The sequence below is a fragment of the Chelonoidis abingdonii genome, chromosome 17 (assembly GCF_003597395.2).
Source record: "Chelonoidis abingdonii isolate Lonesome George chromosome 17, CheloAbing_2.0, whole genome shotgun sequence".
NCBI classification, from domain to species: Eukaryota; Metazoa; Chordata; order Testudines; family Testudinidae; genus Chelonoidis; species Chelonoidis abingdonii.
In genome coordinates, this window is record NC_133785.1 from 8,660,769 (window position 1) to 8,678,631 (window position 17,863).

A 17,863-nucleotide genomic window follows, 5' to 3' on the forward strand; every position below is an offset into this window, starting at 1 on the left:
CCAGGATTTATCCTCAGCCCTCCAGCAGGGCTGGTGGGCACTATAGGCGCAGAGAGTTACAGGCACTTCCCAAGCTCCTATGCCAGAGCAGGGGTTCACCCCAGGGTGCCTGCCTCCTAGGCCCCTGTATGTTATCAACCATGATGCAGTTACCCCTTCACAGTCTCTTCCCTAAACTGACCATGACACAGGGCTGACCCCTCCCACCCTTGATTCATTGAATAGGACACTCAGTACATCCAGGTCCGGCTTTAGGATGGGCGGGGCCCAATTCGAAAGAGCTGCCGCCAAAATGTGGCCGAAGACAGCGGCAGCGATGGAATGGCAGCGATTCGGCGGCAGCTCAAATGGTTGTCGCTGTTTCCGGTGGCACTTCGGCAGAGAGTCCTTCCTCAGCAGCAGTTGTCTTCCGGGGCTTTACCTTGTGGGGCCCTCTTAGGCACAGGGCCCAATTCATGGGAATCGGCCTAAAGCTGGCCCTGTACATCCACACCCATAGACTGGGAATGTGTGTGTTACAGTCTGAAACCCAAAAACCAGGAGAAGGGAATCACCCTTAGCCTCTAATCTGCCCTTGGTTATGACACAGCTGCAGTTTCTTACCCCCACTGCAGAGAGCAGGAATGGGGCCTGGGAGCTGAAGCACCCACACAGGGCAGACCCGGATTTCTAAAGTGTGCGTGTTGGTTTCTCCACGCCCATGTGCTGAACTGGGGCTTCGGCTTGCAAGATTCTTGCTGCTGACAGCAGTCGAGCCAGGAAAGATGCTAGAGGGTGCACGGCCCCCTTACCTACTCCCACCATGTCCAACCCCCCAGCACCAACCCAGGGCAGCAGCCACCTCCACTGTGCCAGCCTGCCACCTGCTGGGGGCGGGGGGGTATATCCAGCCCCAAAGCCACCATCCAGCCAAGGCCCACAGCACAGAACGCTGCTGCTCCTCCCCCTGGCGGCTGAAGCTCAGTGTTACACAGACAGGGGAAAGAGGGTTCCAGTGTTGGACTGTTCAGCTGGGTGAAAGGGAAGGTGCAGGGGCCCCCGTTCTCCCCCAGTCATCTTCATGCACTGACAGAACTATGGGGCACCCCCCTTCCATTTGCCCCTGGCTTCCCTAGGAAGCTGACTCTGCCCCAAAGCATGGGCCCTGCCCCTCAATGCAGAGCTTCCCAATGCCAGAGGCAAAGGCAAGATAGGACCCAGGAGGCAGAGCTGGAGCAGTTTAGCCTGGGCAAGGGGCAAATGTGGCTGTTAGGGGATAATAGCCTATTGCCACTCCCAGCTGACAGAGAAGCTCCTTTAACTCAGTTGGTACAAGCCTTTTCTAGGAGGTTCGGGGTGCCAGATTTGTTTCCTGCTTGCACCCCCTTAGGGATAAAATAAGCCAGGCAATGGGTGCACCGCTTTCCACTGGCTGGCAGGTCTGTAGAGACTTTTGCAGCGCTCCAGAGAGGGATACAAATGGGAGGAGGGGGGGCAGAGAAGGGGTGCCAGGACAGTTTGAGGCCCAGAACACCTGCCTTGCAGTGACAGACTAAAGCAGCTCAGGTTATTCAGTATCAGCACAAGAAGGTGAAGGGGGTGACTCTTTCAAAGCAGCTCAGTGGCACCAGCTAGTACCATGTGCCAGCGGCTGCACAGCCAGCTCTATAACACAGCAAAACGACAATTGGGATGGCATGGATAGGAGCAAGTAGGGCATTACCAAAGTTGGGGGAGGGGGAGAACATAACTCAGGTGGGCACTGCCAGCAACAGGACAGGCATCTGGGCCCCTCACCCCTGGACAGGGCCACCCTCCCCCACACGAGGTCAGGTGAGGCAGATGGTTTCAGCCAAAGATCTTGTTACCCCACAATCCCCCCCAATGCCAGTGGCTGGGGACAGAGGCAAGAGGGAGACCAAGGTCATTATTCCCTGTGATCTGATGCCTGGCCCTTGGGGAGGGACATGGGGCTGGAAAAGTCAGGCCAAGGGACTAAGTGAAAACCACTCACTTCCTTTAATACTCAGTCTCCTCATTTGGTTTTGGGGGAAGGGGGCTGCAGGGATCATGCAGGGGAGGACTCAAGGGGCTGATCAGTATAAAAGCAAGTCCCAAGCAACCACGGGGGGGGTAAATTAGCCCCCCCTCCCTTGTCTCAAGTTGACAACATGCCCCCTTCGCACTACAGCTCCTTGGTTTGAATTGCAGTCCCTGCCGCACTGTGTCCTTGGCACGGCCTGGCTGGAGGGGCCAGCGGCTCCTAGAAGGGGAGGGGATTTGGCGCCCCCCTCAGAGGAGGAGGGGATGGCCAGCCTCGCAGCATCTGGGGGGCTGGGCTGGGCTCTGTAGCACAGTCTGTACCCAGTCAGTCCTGGCTCTCCTCCAGCCGCCACTTGAGAGACTCCTCCTTGCGGGCATCTGGCTTGATCTGGTTGCGCATTCCCCCCAGCAGGTTCGAGGTGGCCTCCGAGGCCATGATAAGGGGCTTAACCACGGTGGGAGGGATCTGGCGCAGGACTCCGCCCACCGCCCCTGTGATGCCCTTCTGTTCATGGCCCCGGGCAGCCACGTCGCAGATGGTCTGGGCTGTGTCAATCATGCCCTGCAAGGGAGCAAAGGGGAGCGGTTAGTGGGGGGTCAGGGTTAGCCTGTGGAAGTACCTGACACCGGCTCTAACTGGAATCCGAATGATAAGACTCCCAACCCTAATGCTTCTGGGCCCATCACCCAGCAGGGTTAGGAGGGACTCTCCAGTGGCAGGAGTAGCCTTGGCCCCCTACATGGAAGGGGATGGGCCTTAGCGCAGGGAGGGACCATACCTCTCGGAAGGTATCATAGGCCTTGGCCACACCCTCACGGAGGTCAGCTGGCTGCTGGCCCCGGCGCAGTTTCCGGGCGTGCTTCTTATGCAGCAGGGTCCGTGTCACAGGGGCGGTTGGAGATAGGATGTCATAGACTGTCTCAGCTGTGGCCTGGGGGGTGGGAGGTTACATTAAGAGATAAAGAGACCCCAACAACACCCCCCATTGAGACCCTCCTGACACCCCAGATTCTTCCCCCACACCCTATACACACAGGTCCTTTCTCCCCAGAGACACTCGTAGTCCCCATTGATCTGGCCTATGAGCCAGAACTGACTCAGGGCAAGAAGAAAGCATCCTGGAAGGGGAGTAGGGGCTAGCTGGTTAGAGGAGAGTGGGGGACTGCGAACCAGGACTCCTGGGTTCTGTTCCCAGCTTTACCACTAACTTTGGGCAGGTGCCTTCCCATCTCAATGGCAATATACAAAAACCTGTAGGAGAGCACTTCAACCTCCCTGGCCACACTATAGCAGACCTTAAGGTGGCCATCCTGCAGCAAAAAAACTTCAGGACCAGACTTCAAAGAGAAACTGCTGAGTTTCAGTTCATCTGCAAATTTGACACCATCAGCTCAGGGTTGAACAAAGACTGTGAATGGCTTGCCAACTATAGAACCAGTTTCTCCTCTCTTGGTTTTCACACCTCAACTGCTAGAACAGGGCCTCACCCTCCCTGATTGAACTAACCTCGTTATCTCTAGCTTGCTTGCTAGCATATATATACACCTGCCCCTGGAAATTTCCACTACATGCATCCGACGAAGTGGGTAATCACCCACGAAAGCTCATGCTCCAAAACGTCTGTTAGTCTATAAGGTGCCACAGGATTCTCTGCTGCTTTTACAGATCCAGACTAACATGGCTACCCCTCTGATACTTCCCATCTCAGTTTCCCTCATGACAAGGGGATGGGGGGCTTAGTACCTGAAAAGCCCTTTCCGATGCTATTGCAGACCCTTGCTCCTTTCCCCACTCTCCACCTTCCCCACTCTCTGGATAGGGCCATGCTGCAGCCCTGCCCCAAAGCCCCGGGGTGGGGAGTGGCCTGTCGCAGGCTGTGGATGGATGGGAGGGAGGGTTCTCACCTGTATGGCCTGAACCAGGCGGTTACTGAGCTCCAGGGCGGCCGAGGCTGTGGAGGTCCCGAAGGAGGCAGCCCCACGTTGCAGCCCCCGGATGATGCGCCCGTCCTTGCGGTACTGCTCAATGGGCAGCCAGAACAGGTCACGCAGACCATGGACTAGGGGGGGAGGAAAGGAAAAAAAAAGGCAGCTTAGCCAGAAGTGGAGGAACCCCAGGGCAGAGATCACAGGTGAACAGCCCCCTATCAACCCTCCCCCTCCAGACACCATCGCGTCCCTCCTGCCTCCATCACCCCCACCACACTGGGACCCCATGCCCATCATCCACTCCACACTCACTCCAGACCTCCATCCCCCTTACCACCCACCTCTCCACGCTCACCCCAGCTCCCCCATCCCCCAGCTCCCCCCCTCCTGCCCCATGCCTTCCACCACTGATCTAGAGAAAGGTGGTTCTCCCTGCACAGGGGCTTAGCACAAAGCTGGGGGCATCCCTGTGCAAGGAGAGGGAAAGGGGACACTGTGCTGGGAACTCACAGAGCTGGACAACGGAGTGCATGGGCCCCACACCACCCAGGATGCCTGGCAGCTGGTTCTTGCGGATGTCCGTCAGCCACTCAGTGAGGGCGTAGCTGATCACCTTGTCCACACCCAGGAGCCTGGTGAGGAACAGACAGAGAGTATTGTGGGAAAGAATGAGGCGCCCCCACCATGCTTCTTAGAGAGGACTAAGCCCTGGAGCCATCCTACAGACTGCACCCCAGCCCCTTCCCAGAATCTAGGAGGACTCCAGCGATCAGTGGTGCCAGTCAGGGTAAGAGAGCGGGGCAGAAACAAACAGCGCCATCCCATAGTCTGAGCCCTGCATGGGCACAGACCACACCCTCTGCCTGCATTGACTCCGCCTCCCCCCACCCCCAAGCCTAGCAGGATTGGGCACATCCCAGGCCCCACAGTTCACCCATGTCTGCAGCAGAGGCGCTTGAGCTTGAGCTCAGAGCAGTTGAGCTGGGCCAAGCCGATGAGGATCCCGGCAAAGGTGCCCTGAGGAGGGGGAGAGAAAGCGTTAAAGCGCTGTTGATGCACAGCCAAAACCCCTCCCCACAGCCCACCCCTGCATCTCCCCTCCACAACACTCCCTATCCCTCACCCATTCTCCACACCTCCATCCAGCTCCCCCATATATGCACAGCCCCCCCAACGCCACTCCCCTTGTATCATGTGTACCCTGCATTCCCCTGCTCCCATCCCCCAGCACTGTTCTACCCCACAGTGCCATGCACACCCCCACAACCTCCTCCCCCGAATAGCAGTGCCACCAGCCAGGCACTCCTCTGTTCTAAACCTGATTCCCACACTCAGCCCTCCTTGCCTCAGTTTCCCCAGTTGTAGAATGGGGACTACACCTCCTATGAACCACCACCTCCCCCCCAAATGCAGGCATGTCTCCACCCCCACCCTCCAGATACCCCCAGGTTACAAGAGAGGTTAGCTCTGTCCCCACAGCCCAGGCAACCAGGTCAGTTTTGATGGGGTCTCCCTAGGCCAGTCTGATTTCAACTGACACCACTTTAACTTGTTCCACACCAGTTAACTCCACCCTGACCCCAGCAGAATTCAAACCAGTGACCTAAGGGTCAAAGGCATCATGGATGGTCCCACTGTCCCCCTCTAGTGTCAGCTCCTGGGGCTACATTAAGGCCCACCTGACAATAAGCCAAAGGGGTGGATTCTGCACCCCTGGAGAGGCTGCTCAGCACTGCACTCCCAGACCCAGCAGAGAGGGAGCAGCATCCCCACGACACAACTCTAGAGCCTGCTCTACGCCAACCCCTACCAGTACCAGAGTCGTCCCCGCCCCCATACACACACACCCCACCATGGGCCAGATCCACTCCTCCTCCAGTGCCAGATGCCACCCCACTACCAACCCCCACCCTCATGCCCACTCCTACCCAGGACCAGATCCTGCCCTCAAGCCACAGAACTCATCCAACACTATCCCCCTCCACCACCAGTCCTTCCAGCAGGAGGCAAGAGGCTTTGGCTAGTTGTGGAGGGAGCAGGGGTCTGGAATTACCCGCCACCTCTGCCCCACCCAGAGATTCACTGGCATCTCCCCACCCCGCCCCACTTACCACCTGGTCCATGGTCATGTGCTTCCCATGATAGTCCAGCCAGATGGGCACTTCTGACGTGAACCGGAACTCCCTGGGGATCAACCAATCGGGACAGAGAGCTAGAGAGACTGGCAGACGAGGGGGCAGGACTTACAGCCAGGCCACCTCATGGGCACAGATCTTATGCTAAACAGGGCCCGAGCCTGGATGGAGACCACCAAAATCTTGGAGCTGCAGACAGCGGGATGGGGACTCAGCAGGGGGCACTCTCCCCCTGCAGTGAGTGCTGACCCCAGCGGGGTGCTAGGGGGCGCTGTGCTGCAGGGAGCAGAGATCAGTATGAAGCACTCTGTCAGACAAAAACGTGTAACTAAGGTCCTGCTGCTGCATGGTCATTAATGGTTCCCCTGGTACCTTCTCTATGGATCAGGCTGTGGGAAACCCTGTGATCCAGGCAGTTGTCCTAGCTTCCATCATTTCTGTTCTGCCTCCTTCACCCCTCATGTTCCCCTACCCACCGCTTCAATTCAAAATAAGATTCCCCTTCGCAGCACTTCCTGCGCCCCACCCCAGAGGCAGCAGCATCTCATACCTGAAGTAGATGGGTTGGTCCGTGGAGGACGAGGCATTTGAGGACGAGCTGTTTTCACTCAGCGTAGTCTCCACAGAAGCTGTCATTTCTACCCCCACCAACCCTGGCCCCCGGCTCCCCTCCTGCTCCTTCCCCAGCGATTCGGACTCGGTGGCTGGGCTGGCTCGGACCCCTGGATCTGGGCGGGCTATTGGGGGGAGGGGAGAGGGAAAAGGTGGTCATGGAGCAGAGGTTTTTTTTCCTCTCTCTCTCTCTCTCTCTCACACACTCACACACACACACACTTTCTCTCTCAGCAAGCTGTACATGCTCTTGGCAGCTCAGGCCTTAGCAACACCCCTATCTTGTGGTGACAGGTGGTAGTGTAGCAGGCACAACCCATGAAAAGCAGCCAGGAGCCCAGGTTACAGTCACTGTAACACTTAGTGTGATCAGACGCTCATGTGGCCTGAGAGTCTGCCCCCCTGCCTCAGTTTCCCCAGCATGAGCAAGGTTTATGCCAGGGTTACAAAGATCCAGAAGATCCTCAGAGGAGGAAGTTTTATCCCTCCCCAGCCAGCCAGCCCGTCTGGGCTACTCTGCAACTTACCTTCTGTCCCAGCCTCCAAGGGCAACACAGGGTTAATGCTGACAGCCAGGCTGGTGAAGAAATCCTTCAGGAAAAACAAGGCATCCTGGTGGGGAGGGCGGGGAGGGAGAGGCAGCAACAGGCAGTGTTATACTGGAAGGTGGGAAGCCCTCAGTCAGTCACAGACCTGGCTGCGCTAATTACCCTTCTTTCAGGCTAAATGGAAGGAGAAGTTAACTCCTTTATGAGGGAAAGAGCTGGAAACAATAGAAGCCACTGCCCAAGGCTGCAAGCCTGAGCCATGTGGACTGTGGGGTTTCCAGACCGCCTGCAAATGCAGGGGCTGGGGGATTGCTTGGAAAGCTGGGTGTGGGTGCAAGGCAGAGGGCCAAGAGACAGCAAGAGAAGTGGAGGTGAGTGTGCCCCTGGAAGTCAGCAGGGGGACAGAGCTCCTTGGACAGCGGGCTAGCTGGAGAGACAGACTTGGAAACTGTGAGCAAGCAACCAGCTGTTCATTCCTGGAGTGATCAGGGACACAGGACTGTGGGCAGGGGTGAAAGTGGGCATACCGGTAAAAAGCTGGTACCATCCCGTATGCAGCCCATGTTAAAGTGCTGCTGCGACAGTGTTTTAACATTGCTGCCCCTTCCCTGTCAGCAGCCCTGCCAGCCCGCCAATGGAGGAGGCAAAAGGGGCAGCTGCCCTGAGGCCAGCGATTTAAAATGACCCGGGACTCCCAGCCATAAGTGCCGACTCCATGGGTGCTCCAGGGCTGGAGCACCCACAGGGAAAAATTGGTGGGTGCTCAGTACCCACCGGCAGCTCCCCGCCCAGCTCACCTCTTCCTCCGCTCCGCCTTCTCCTCCGAGTGCACCACCAGCCCGCTTTTCTCCCCCTCCTTCCCAGTGCTTGCGAAAGAGCTGTTTTGTACAGCTGGGAAGGAGGGGGAATACGGCGCGCTCGGAAAGAGGTGGGGCCAGGGCCGGGATTTGGGGAAGGGGTCCAATAGGGCAGGGAGGGGCCGTAGTTAGAGCAGGGACTTGGTGAAGGGGTTGTAATGGGGGCAAGGCAGGGGTGGAGAAAGGGTGGAGTAGGGGGCAAGCACCCACCAGCGCTGGGGAAAGTTGGCGCCTATGCTTCCAGCCACCACTGCAGCAGCAGCCGGAGCCCCAGACCCTTTTAAATTGCTGCCAGAGCCCCTGATTCCCCAGCCCACCCCTTCTGCCCGAGGCCCTGCCCATTCCAGGGGCTGGAGCTGGCCCCTATACCTGGTAAGAATTTAATATTACTTTCACCCCTGACTGTGGAGAAGTTATTTGTAAACAGACAGGATTGCACCAGAGAACTTGCCCCCTTCGCATCATCAATTTCTCCTCCTCTTGGAAACAAGAACTCTTGGCGAGACATCAGATGCTGGAAAAATCGCTCAGGCCAAAGGGGCACCAGGTACAGTCAGAGCCCATCATTGGGAAAGGAGGGGGTGGGAGGAGGGGGAATCCTTGAATGGGGAGTGGGGAGGGACAATGCTGAAGCCCAGGAAGTTGGAGCTCTAGGAGAGAAAGTCGATTCCATTCATACATGTAGACACAGGCCTTTCTGCTCTAGGGGGCACCAGCTCTGATCCAGCCCCACAGCAGGGAACTGACATACATGGCCCTTCCCCTCGAGGGGGTGCTGGTCTGAATCCAGAGCCAGGTCATTAGGGACCTGGGGGGTGGAAAAAATGTATCTGGATCAGGGCTCAACCAGGGTGTGGGGCCAGGGCAGAGAGTCTCTAGGCAGGGCCCATGGAGCTATCTGCAGCCCCCCTCACCTGGTCAATGTTGAGGCGCAGCGGCAAGAGGGAGACACGCAGGCAGCACTCAGGGCCGCCCAGCCCGGCCTCAGGGCAGACATGCAGGGCCTTGATGGTGAGCTGTGAGGGGAGGTGGCTGTCACTCATGGGGGGAAAGGCGGGGTGTACAATCAACTGCCCTCCCTCAGCAGGGATGGAGCAAGCACCCCAACCCTCCCCCAGTTCAGATCTCATACCCAGCCCTCACCCCACACCAAAACGCTCCCCCCAGAGCCCTCCCCCTGCCCAGATCCCATCCCTTTTCCCCAGAGTCCACTGCCTCCTCTCCCAACCCCAGTGCCCACCCCAAATACCTTCCCCATCCCCTAGCTGCAGTGGCTGCCCCATATCACCAGCCCTCAGAACTCACCCCTAACCCAGCCCTGGATCCTACCCCACAACCTCTCCTTAAGCCCCAGCCCTCACCTCATATTAACTCTAGTAATCTGCTCCATCCCACCCCAGCCCCTTACCCATCCCTCTGTCAACCCCTTGGCAGTACCATGTTGGAGTGGGCCCGGCGTGGCATCTTCTCGCTGGTGTACAGGTAGAGGAACTTGTTGATCTGGGAGGAGGCCAGCCGGTCACGGATCTCCAGCTCCTGCACGATGAACACCTGCCGCGACACTGGCTGCTCCTCCAGCTCCGCGGACGGCTTCTCTGCCCCAGTGGGGTAGGTCTCATGCTGGAAGCTCACCTGGAGGGAGGGGAAGAGGCTAAGGCTTGATAATAGTGTGTGTGTGTGGGGTCCTGACAAGCCAGACACCCCCCACAGAAGAGCTGGGAGCAGAACACGGCTCTGCAGTGTTGGGGGAGTTGAACATCATGTCTATGACAAGGAGGTCAGACCAATGAGCCTACCCAGCCGCTATCCTGTGGCAGGGAGTTTCCCAGAAGAGCCTTTGTGGGAGGGATGTAAGTCCCACCCACTCACACACACACCTTGGTGAGCTGTATCTCCATGAGAAGGTCATGTAGGCGCCCAGTCCCACCCTGCGTGCGCCAGGTGTTCTGGGGCCGGTTGGCCATGGAGGAGCGGGAAGGGGAGCTGCGGGCGCTCGACGGGCCGGGTCTCATCCTGCAGGGCGGGGGAGAGACAGGATCAGAGCTGCTTAGCCTAGCCCAGCCCCAGGGCAGGCCATGCCTCCCAGGCAGCGAGGTCTCACCTGGGCGAGTGGGCGTGTCCTGGGGGCATGCGCCCAACCCCAAAATCCCGCCCTCCATAAAGGTGCCAGACCACTGAGATCTCACGCAGCATGACTCGGCTTTCAGGCAATGGGAAGTGTGCCGGGGCCTTCAGCAGGTCTGTGCTGCCCAGCGGGCGTGAGAAGTAGCCGTCCTTGATGGGCACTGGCCCTTCCAGCAGCTTTGTCACCACTGGCTCTCCATCCTTGGGCTAGAGGGGGTGAGACACACACAGAGGCAGGCCTCAGAGCAAATCAGTGGACCCAGGTTCCAAGCCCTGCCCCCAAATATCCCACTACCTCATCCTTCCTAAAAAAATTCAGGCATTTGGACCCGGCCTTGCCCTGCCCCACCCTCAACCTTTCCCTGTCCCTCCCAGCTCCCCATGGACCCCAAAGCCCCACCCCATATCAGTTACAGCCCCCCAGGCCTTCCCCATGGTCCCTTATCCCCATGTGCCCCACAGCCTCCGCCTCCTCTTACTGGGATGCCCATGCCGGGCGCGTCCAGGATGCAGAAGTCGTCATTGTCGGTGGCCTCGCTCTCCTCCTCGCTGCCCTCTGAGGAGCAGAAATCTAGCCCCACTTCCATGGGGGCTGGGGGCAGGGCTGCAGAGGGTGGGCGGCAGGAGTTGCCCCCAGCACTGTTCTCCCCTGGGAAGAGATACACTGAAACGGGGGAGGTTTGGTGCAACTGCGTGGCATCTCCTGGGGAGGGGAGAGGGACATAGGTGAGATCAGCCCCAATGAGATACTCCTGCCTTCCCGCCCAACATCCCCCCTACCCTGGATTGGGCCAACGGGCCCCTCCTGCCCGACATCCCCCCCGCTCTGCCCCTGGATCGAGTCAACAGCCTCTCCCGCCCCACATTCCCCTCCCAAGCCCCAGATCAGGCCAATGGGGCCCTCCATCCCTGGAATAGCCCATTCAGCCAGCTGACCATTTGGGAGCTAAGGATGAAACTAATTTCTCTAGCCCTGCAGCAGGAGTGAGGCAGCCACATGCCACCCAGCCCCCAACCATTCCCCTCTGCCCCCCACCATGCCCAGCAGCCCCTAAGGGGTTGAAGAGGCAACGAGGGGACAATGTGGTCCCCTCAGCTCCCTGGGCTCTCACTGACACCCCCTACCAGACTCTGTCGTCAGGTCCCTCAGGCTGCGGTCGGTGTCGATGAGGGCGTCAGTCAGGTCACGCTGGTTAATGGTGGCCGTCTCAGCAGGCAGGCAGGAGGGCAGCGAGGCTGGGCTCTCTGACAGCTGAGGGCCAACGAGAACCAGGGGGTGTTATGTACTGAGTGATGGGTACCCATGGATCAGCCCTGCCAGGGGAGAGCAGCCCCACCCTGCTCCCTGGGGCACAGCACACACTAGCACTGTGGGGGGGCACTCGGGTCAGCGCTGACGGCCAGGGGAGACACCCTCTACTGAGCTAAGGTCCCTCCAAGCTGCACAGCCTCCTATTAAGCCCCACAGGCCCCAGCACAGACCTTCCTCAGCTGCGGAGAGAGGAGCCCCTCCCTCAGCCCAGTCCAGCTGGAGCTGCCGTAGATGGGGAGAGAGCTAGGGGGAGTCCTGTCTCCTCACTGCAGCCCTGCGGCAGCCTACACTCCAAACCCCTCATCCCTGCCCCCCCGCCCAGAGCCTGCACCCCCCTGCACTCCAATCCTCTGCCCCAGCCCTGAGCCCCCTCCCGCACCCCAAACTCATTCCCAGCCCCACCTGAGCCCTCATCCCAATCCTCTGCCCCAGCCCTGAGCCCCCTCCCACACACTGAACTTCTCGGCCCCTCCTCCACCACATTAATTTTGTTATGTGCATCAATATGGAGGTGATGTGTCACACGTCACCTCCATACTGGTGGACATAAAATTCACTCCCCACCTCGACGTAAAAAAATTAGAAGAAACACTGCCTGGGTCCTCCTGTCCTGCAGAACACTGCCCCCTAGCACCGCATGATTGCTAGGGCAGAGCACCACCTACTGAACTCTCCCCATCCCTCCAGCATATGCCTTTCCTTCACAGCTGTAAGGCCCAACCATCAGATCATCCTCTCCAAGCTCCCACAAACCGCAAGCCACAGAACTTCCCCATGAGATCCCTGCATCCAGCGCAGATCTGATGGTTGAGCTAGAGTGCAGCTCAGAGACAAAACACAGAGTCTTGATTTAAAGGCCTGGAGCCCACCTCACATCCCTGCATAAGTTGCTGCAATGATGATCTCTCCCTGCTAAAAAAAAGTGCCTTATTTCTCCTCTGATTGGTGCAGCTTCAGGTACTGGATCTCAGTCCTCCAGCCATGCCCCAAATTGGCTCAGCCCCACCTAACTCAACTACCAAAAATCCCTGAGCATGTCCCCCATTCAGGCACTGAATTGGCATGACCCTGCTTAGCTAGAGCTTTGGAAGATCCCCATGCAGGTCCCCCATCCAGGCACCAAGCCAGCCTGACCTTCTCAGCTAGAGATGACACCAGTCCAGTCTTCCTCTCCCTACCTGCACCTTCTGGCCAGCGATCTCCGTTGGGCTGTCCTGCCTGGGCGGTGGGTGGAGGTCCCCGTGGTTGACCACATACTGGATAAGGTTGGCTAGCATGGCGCAGGAGTCAGCACAGGTATGGAGATGCACCACATTGTTGGAGCAGCGCAGCTCGAACAGCGGCTGGGTCTGGGGTGGAACACACCAAGTGAGAGACAGTACACGTCATACTAGGGTGGGGAGCTCGAGCAATGGGATCCCAGGTCCTTGGGAGAGGTCAGTGCAGGGCTCCTGACGGGAGGTGGGGCAGTTTAGGTCCCACAGGCTCAAAACGCAGCAAGGCTGCTTCGAAAAACACAGAAGCTGCACTGGAGAAGAGACTCTCACACCGCAAGGCTACAGTGATGGACAAGGAGGGCTGGGAAGTCACCTGCCTCCTGCATCCAGCCACATGGAGCGTCCTCCCCACCCTGCGCAGTCACCTCTTAAGTGGGGGGTTCTCTTCTGGGATTTCCATTGCAGTTACCAGGCCTGCCCCCACCCCACCCTTTCTGGCTGGGCTGAGCCTCACCAGCTTCCCGTCAGCGCTCCCCTTCCACGTGGTGATGACCAGCTCGAGCAGATCCACGTCCAGGACGCACACGTAATCTGAGGCCAAGGGAGAGCAGAGATTCAGCCTGACTGAATCCCTGGGTCTATCCTGGGCTCTGGGAAGGGAGCAGGGCCTGGTGGGTTGGAGCAGCCGGGGCTAGGAGTCAGGACTCCTGGGTTCTGTTCCACGTTCTCTCTCTAATTTGGGCATGTCCTCCCCCCTGTTCTTTGTGCATTAGTTTCCCTGCAGCAATTAACACACCCAGGACGGGGGATGGTTAAATCCATTCAAATATTTGGGAAGCCCCTTGACATCCACAGATGGAAAATTGTTAAGCAATATGGGATGTCTTCTACAGAGCTGCCTGCCACCATGCTGGGCTAAGAGGGTCAGCTCCCCCATCCAAATACTGACCAGGTGCAAGCTTGCTTAGCTTGAAAGACCTACTGAGAGCCCAGCCTGAGGGGCTATGGGGGCATGATGCTTGGGGGATACTTGTTGCTCCCCAGCAGCCTTTCAAATAGCTGCTGTTTTCAGTGCCCAGAGCACAGCAGAAGGACGGACAAGCGGCCCATCCAGCTCTTACCCTTCCGCAGATCGACCGTCTCCACATCGCATTTGTCAGACAGGTAGATGGCAGAGTCATCCAGAATAAACCTGGGGGAAGGGGTGAGCGACTTAAACCCTGCTGCCCCTCCAGTAGGCACATGCCAACCAGATCAGGTACAATCAAGATCTTGTCCATCACTGTACAGTAACCATGAACCCAAGGGCCCCACACAGTGCAATAGGTATCAGCAGGGCCTTCTGGCCCTGTGACACGGACCCTGACTCCCACCCTGGGCCAAGGGAGTAAGTGCTGGGGAGTGTTGGCTCAAGGAATAAGATATGGGTCCTTTCCCCTCTATAGGGCATTGGTGCCAATCCAGCCCCGGGCGGGAAGACAAGGAATAGCACATGGGCCTTTCCCCTCTAGGGGCGCTGGCTCTAATCTGGCCCCAGAACAGTGGGACTGGCTGGTTCGAGATGATGGAGAACCGGACATAGGGCCTTCTAGGAGTGTTGGCTCTGTCCTGGCCCCAAGGGGGCAGGGAATGGAATACAGGGTGCTGGCTGGCGTGAAGAGACTGTGCATGCTGGGGTGAGACTCCTGCAATACGCGTGCCCGGCCCAGCAGTTCACGGCTACTCCCCAGGTAACTGGAGTAGACACAGGTAGGGAAATCACTCAGGATTCCATCGTACTGGGCTCCTTCTATCACACCCACCACCACCACCAGCAGCATGATGGCGGCTCCAGAGCTACTGACCCCAACTTCTTCCACACATGGCACCACTTGGTTATTGTGCGCAGCCCAGTCTCGACCCAGAGGGAACAGGTCTCAAGCCCCCTGGTCTCACCAGCCCGGGGAGAGACAGGCCCTCCCTGGAGAGGGCAGCTCCCTTGGGTTGTCCCGAGCTGGAGGACACCTACCTGAGCAGGAAGATGGAAGTATCCACAATGATGTTGCTGGACAAGGTGAAGGTCTCAGCCGTGATGAGTACGCGGATGGGGAGGTACAGAGGCCTGAGGGGCAAGATAGTAGTGACAGAACCAGCATGGAGGTGGGGTGTGATGGGAGGGCTAAAGGAGCCAGGGAGCGTCCCTGCATGGCAGGGTTATGCCACATGCCCCCCACCAAGATGGATTGCAGACTTCACAGGGGACAGATGAACCACGGCTGCCCTCTGCTGGTCCTTACTCCTTGCTCTGAAGCACGCGGTACTGGCCACAGCCAGAGACAGAACACTGAACCAGATGGACCTCAGTTCTGATCATGTCTGGCCAGGCCAGTGTTCCTGTCCCTGCTGAGACTATCTCAAGGTGACAGAAGCTCCCACCATCGTATCCAGGATGCCAAAGTAAGAAGGAGAGCCTACAGCACAGATCAGGCCAGGTTCTCCTTTAACAAAGACCCCACTCCCCTCCCAGAACTGGGGATAGAACCCCGGAGTCCTGGCTCCCAGAGCCCCCTGCTCTAACACACTAGACTCTACTTGCCTCTCTGAGCTAGGACAGAACCCAGGACCAGATCTGCCAATCTAACTTCTCTCTGTTTCACCTCTGTTTTTCCTGTACAATCAGCCAAGGACCTCTCCTATTTTACAGCCACCATTTTCCCCGGGCGGCCCACTCGCCTCTGCTCCCCTCAGTACCTGTAGTCAACTGCACAGCAGAAGAGGTGGGTGTGCAGCACCGTAATGACAGCTGGGGGGACAAAGCCTAGAATCGGATCATCCAGTACGTCCAAGAAGTCAATCAGCTGAAAGAAAGAGTGAGAGTGTGAGCGTGCACACCCCAGCCAACAGGTCTTCATGGGGGCAGAAAGACCAGAACCAATCCCCTGAGCTGGAGGACACCCCCTCATCCCCTACATCCAGCCCATCCCCTGTGGTTGAACTAGGAGGATTCTCTTTAGACCAGGGGTGTCAGACATACAGATCCAGCCTGTTGGCCGGAATCTCAGATTTCATGAAAAAAGGAGTCAGTTTTTAGGCCTCACAGCCTTCTCCATGTGCCTAGAGTATAACCAATTTCATAGCAAAATGACTTGCCCACAGTCACAGCAGGCCAGTGGCAGAGCTGGAAATAGAATCCAGGTCTCCTGAGTCCCAGTGCAGTGCTCTAGCCATTCAGACACCCAGCCTCACTCCAGCACCACTTTATAAGAAGGGAAAAAGAGGCCTAAAGACTTTCCCCAGGTCACAGAGGGAGCCTATGGCAGAGCCAGGAATTGAGCCCAGGTCTCAAGTCCCTGACGAACGCCCTAACCCCTGGGCAATGTCCCCTCTGGTCCAGATCACCTATTCCACAGTTAATCACGGCAGCGGAAGGAACTGGGTGGGGGCTTACGCCTGCAAGGGGCAAGAACTGCCACAATTAAACAGAGATTCGGGCCCTGCCCAATGAATGAGTTTGACTCCCATTAGCTGGACAGCAGGGCGCGAGTCCAAGCCATGGAGGATCCAATCTGTCCCCTGGGAAAGCTCCACACCTTATAGCCATGCTGGTGGTGTCCCAGCTTCCACTCCTGGCCCCAAGGCTGCTACACTGCAGAGCTCCCTCTGCTATTCACCCCAGGATGGGTGCTTCCAGCCCAGGACATACCTGTGTGTACCAGCTCTGATTGGTCAGTGCCATATGATGTCGCATGGTGGCCCCTTCGAGCCGCAAGGTGACCAAGAACTCCTGGATTTGGGTTGCAAAAGGGGAGATTGGGGAAGCAAAGTTAAAAAGCAGGGAGACCACCACCCCAGATGGGGAAAGGCTCTGCAAGGGGTGGGATGGGGGGGAATCCATTTATAAACCCCCTTAGTACATCTCCACCTAAACCCACCAGGCCAGCAGGCTTCTAGCACCCCCACATGCCAGTCCACCCCAGCTGGGCCCCGTCCAGACCCATGGCTGTTCATGCCAAGTCACCCCCACAGGGGGCAGAGCACAGGGAGACAGGACTGTTCCAGTGGCTCCCTGAGGTGGGGAAGGAACAGAGGAGATCCTACAAGGAAATACCCTCCAGGAACAGACAAGTCAGATGAAAGCTGGCGCTGAGATGTTTTAAAGTTAAAACAATAAATATTCCATCCCAGAGAGGAGTTGCTTTGGCTCTTAGCCTGTTTGGAGAAGGGGGAGCAGAGGGAGCCTGTCCAGCCGATTCCCCTCCTCCACAACCCCGAGAGTGGAGACAAGATACCTTGATGTTCTTCTTCAAGTCCAGGTTGATGCGGATGGCAGCCGAGAGCATCTTGAGGGGTCTGTCCTTCCTGCTGCCTGCCAGCCCGCTCAGCACCCCCTCCTCCGAGGAGTAGATCGTGGGGTGCAGCCTGTCAGGGGGGGTGAAGCTGGGGATTTCCAAACGACTGGCCAGGAAGTAGTCTTCTACCACAGCTGAGGGGACACAGAGAGTTTGGCTGGCTGGCCAGCCATCCTTCCCACCAACCCCCTCCCAGTGCCCTGTGGGACACAGCACTAACCTGGGACTCAGGAAAGCTACGCTCTGTTCCCAGCTCTGCCACTGGCCTGCTGGGTGATGCCAGGTAGAGAGTCACTGCCCCTCTCTCCCTCAGTAAAATGGGGTAATGATCCTGACCTCCTTCGTAACCCACTCCGACAGCTACTGATGTAACCTTGGTATTAACTCTTGCAGCTGCATCCCCACCCTCTCCAGCATTGCTCTGTCTCTTTAAGACCCACCTCCACCCTAGATGTCCCCCCTCCCCACTCTGAGCTGCCGCTGGATGCAAGAGCCTTCTCCTTTGCAATCCCCACTGCAGGGAACTGCCTCCTGGCAGGCCTTAGCCTAGCTGCCTTTTTGGCCCATTGGCTCCTTCCACCGGAAGTCACCGCAACGTTGGGCACAGAGGGCAGCACAGGCCTGACCTGCTGCCCTTTGGACTGCATGGGCCAAGTGAAACCCCAGCTCCACCGCACTTCATGAGATCCCTACAGCGCCCCCCAGAGGGCTCTGAAGAAGGCAGATGGGTCCAGTGTGCCAGGGAGCAGGGCTGCAACTTGGCAGCCCTGGGATCTATT

General features: G+C 57.9%; 1 protein-coding gene across 1 annotated transcript in view; it reads right to left on the reverse strand.

The window, feature by feature from the left end:
• Window positions 1-1,979: 1,979 nt before the first annotated feature.
• Window positions 1,980-17,863, reverse strand: part of ATG2A (autophagy related 2A) — a 37,893-nt gene continuing 22,009 nt past the window's right edge. The window contains exons 22-42 of the mRNA XM_032797711.2: window positions 17,025-17,218; window positions 16,439-16,519; window positions 15,487-15,593; window positions 14,765-14,857; window positions 13,878-13,948; window positions 13,271-13,347; window positions 12,718-12,888; window positions 11,353-11,479; window positions 10,707-10,930; window positions 10,205-10,434; window positions 9,981-10,116; window positions 9,541-9,735; window positions 9,018-9,119; window positions 7,226-7,310; window positions 6,637-6,823; window positions 6,063-6,135; window positions 4,886-4,968; window positions 4,462-4,583; window positions 3,928-4,082; window positions 2,802-2,954; window positions 1,980-2,584 (exon numbers count right to left, since the gene is read on the reverse strand). Of these exons, the coding sequence (XP_032653602.1) occupies window positions 2,348-2,584; window positions 2,802-2,954; window positions 3,928-4,082; window positions 4,462-4,583; window positions 4,886-4,968; window positions 6,063-6,135; window positions 6,637-6,823; window positions 7,226-7,310; window positions 9,018-9,119; window positions 9,541-9,735; window positions 9,981-10,116; window positions 10,205-10,434; window positions 10,707-10,930; window positions 11,353-11,479; window positions 12,718-12,888; window positions 13,271-13,347; window positions 13,878-13,948; window positions 14,765-14,857; window positions 15,487-15,593; window positions 16,439-16,519; window positions 17,025-17,218 (2,903 nt within the window). The 3' untranslated portion in view covers window positions 1,980-2,347. The remainder of the gene's footprint in view (window positions 2,585-2,801; window positions 2,955-3,927; window positions 4,083-4,461; window positions 4,584-4,885; window positions 4,969-6,062; window positions 6,136-6,636; window positions 6,824-7,225; window positions 7,311-9,017; window positions 9,120-9,540; window positions 9,736-9,980; window positions 10,117-10,204; window positions 10,435-10,706; window positions 10,931-11,352; window positions 11,480-12,717; window positions 12,889-13,270; window positions 13,348-13,877; window positions 13,949-14,764; window positions 14,858-15,486; window positions 15,594-16,438; window positions 16,520-17,024; window positions 17,219-17,863) is intronic.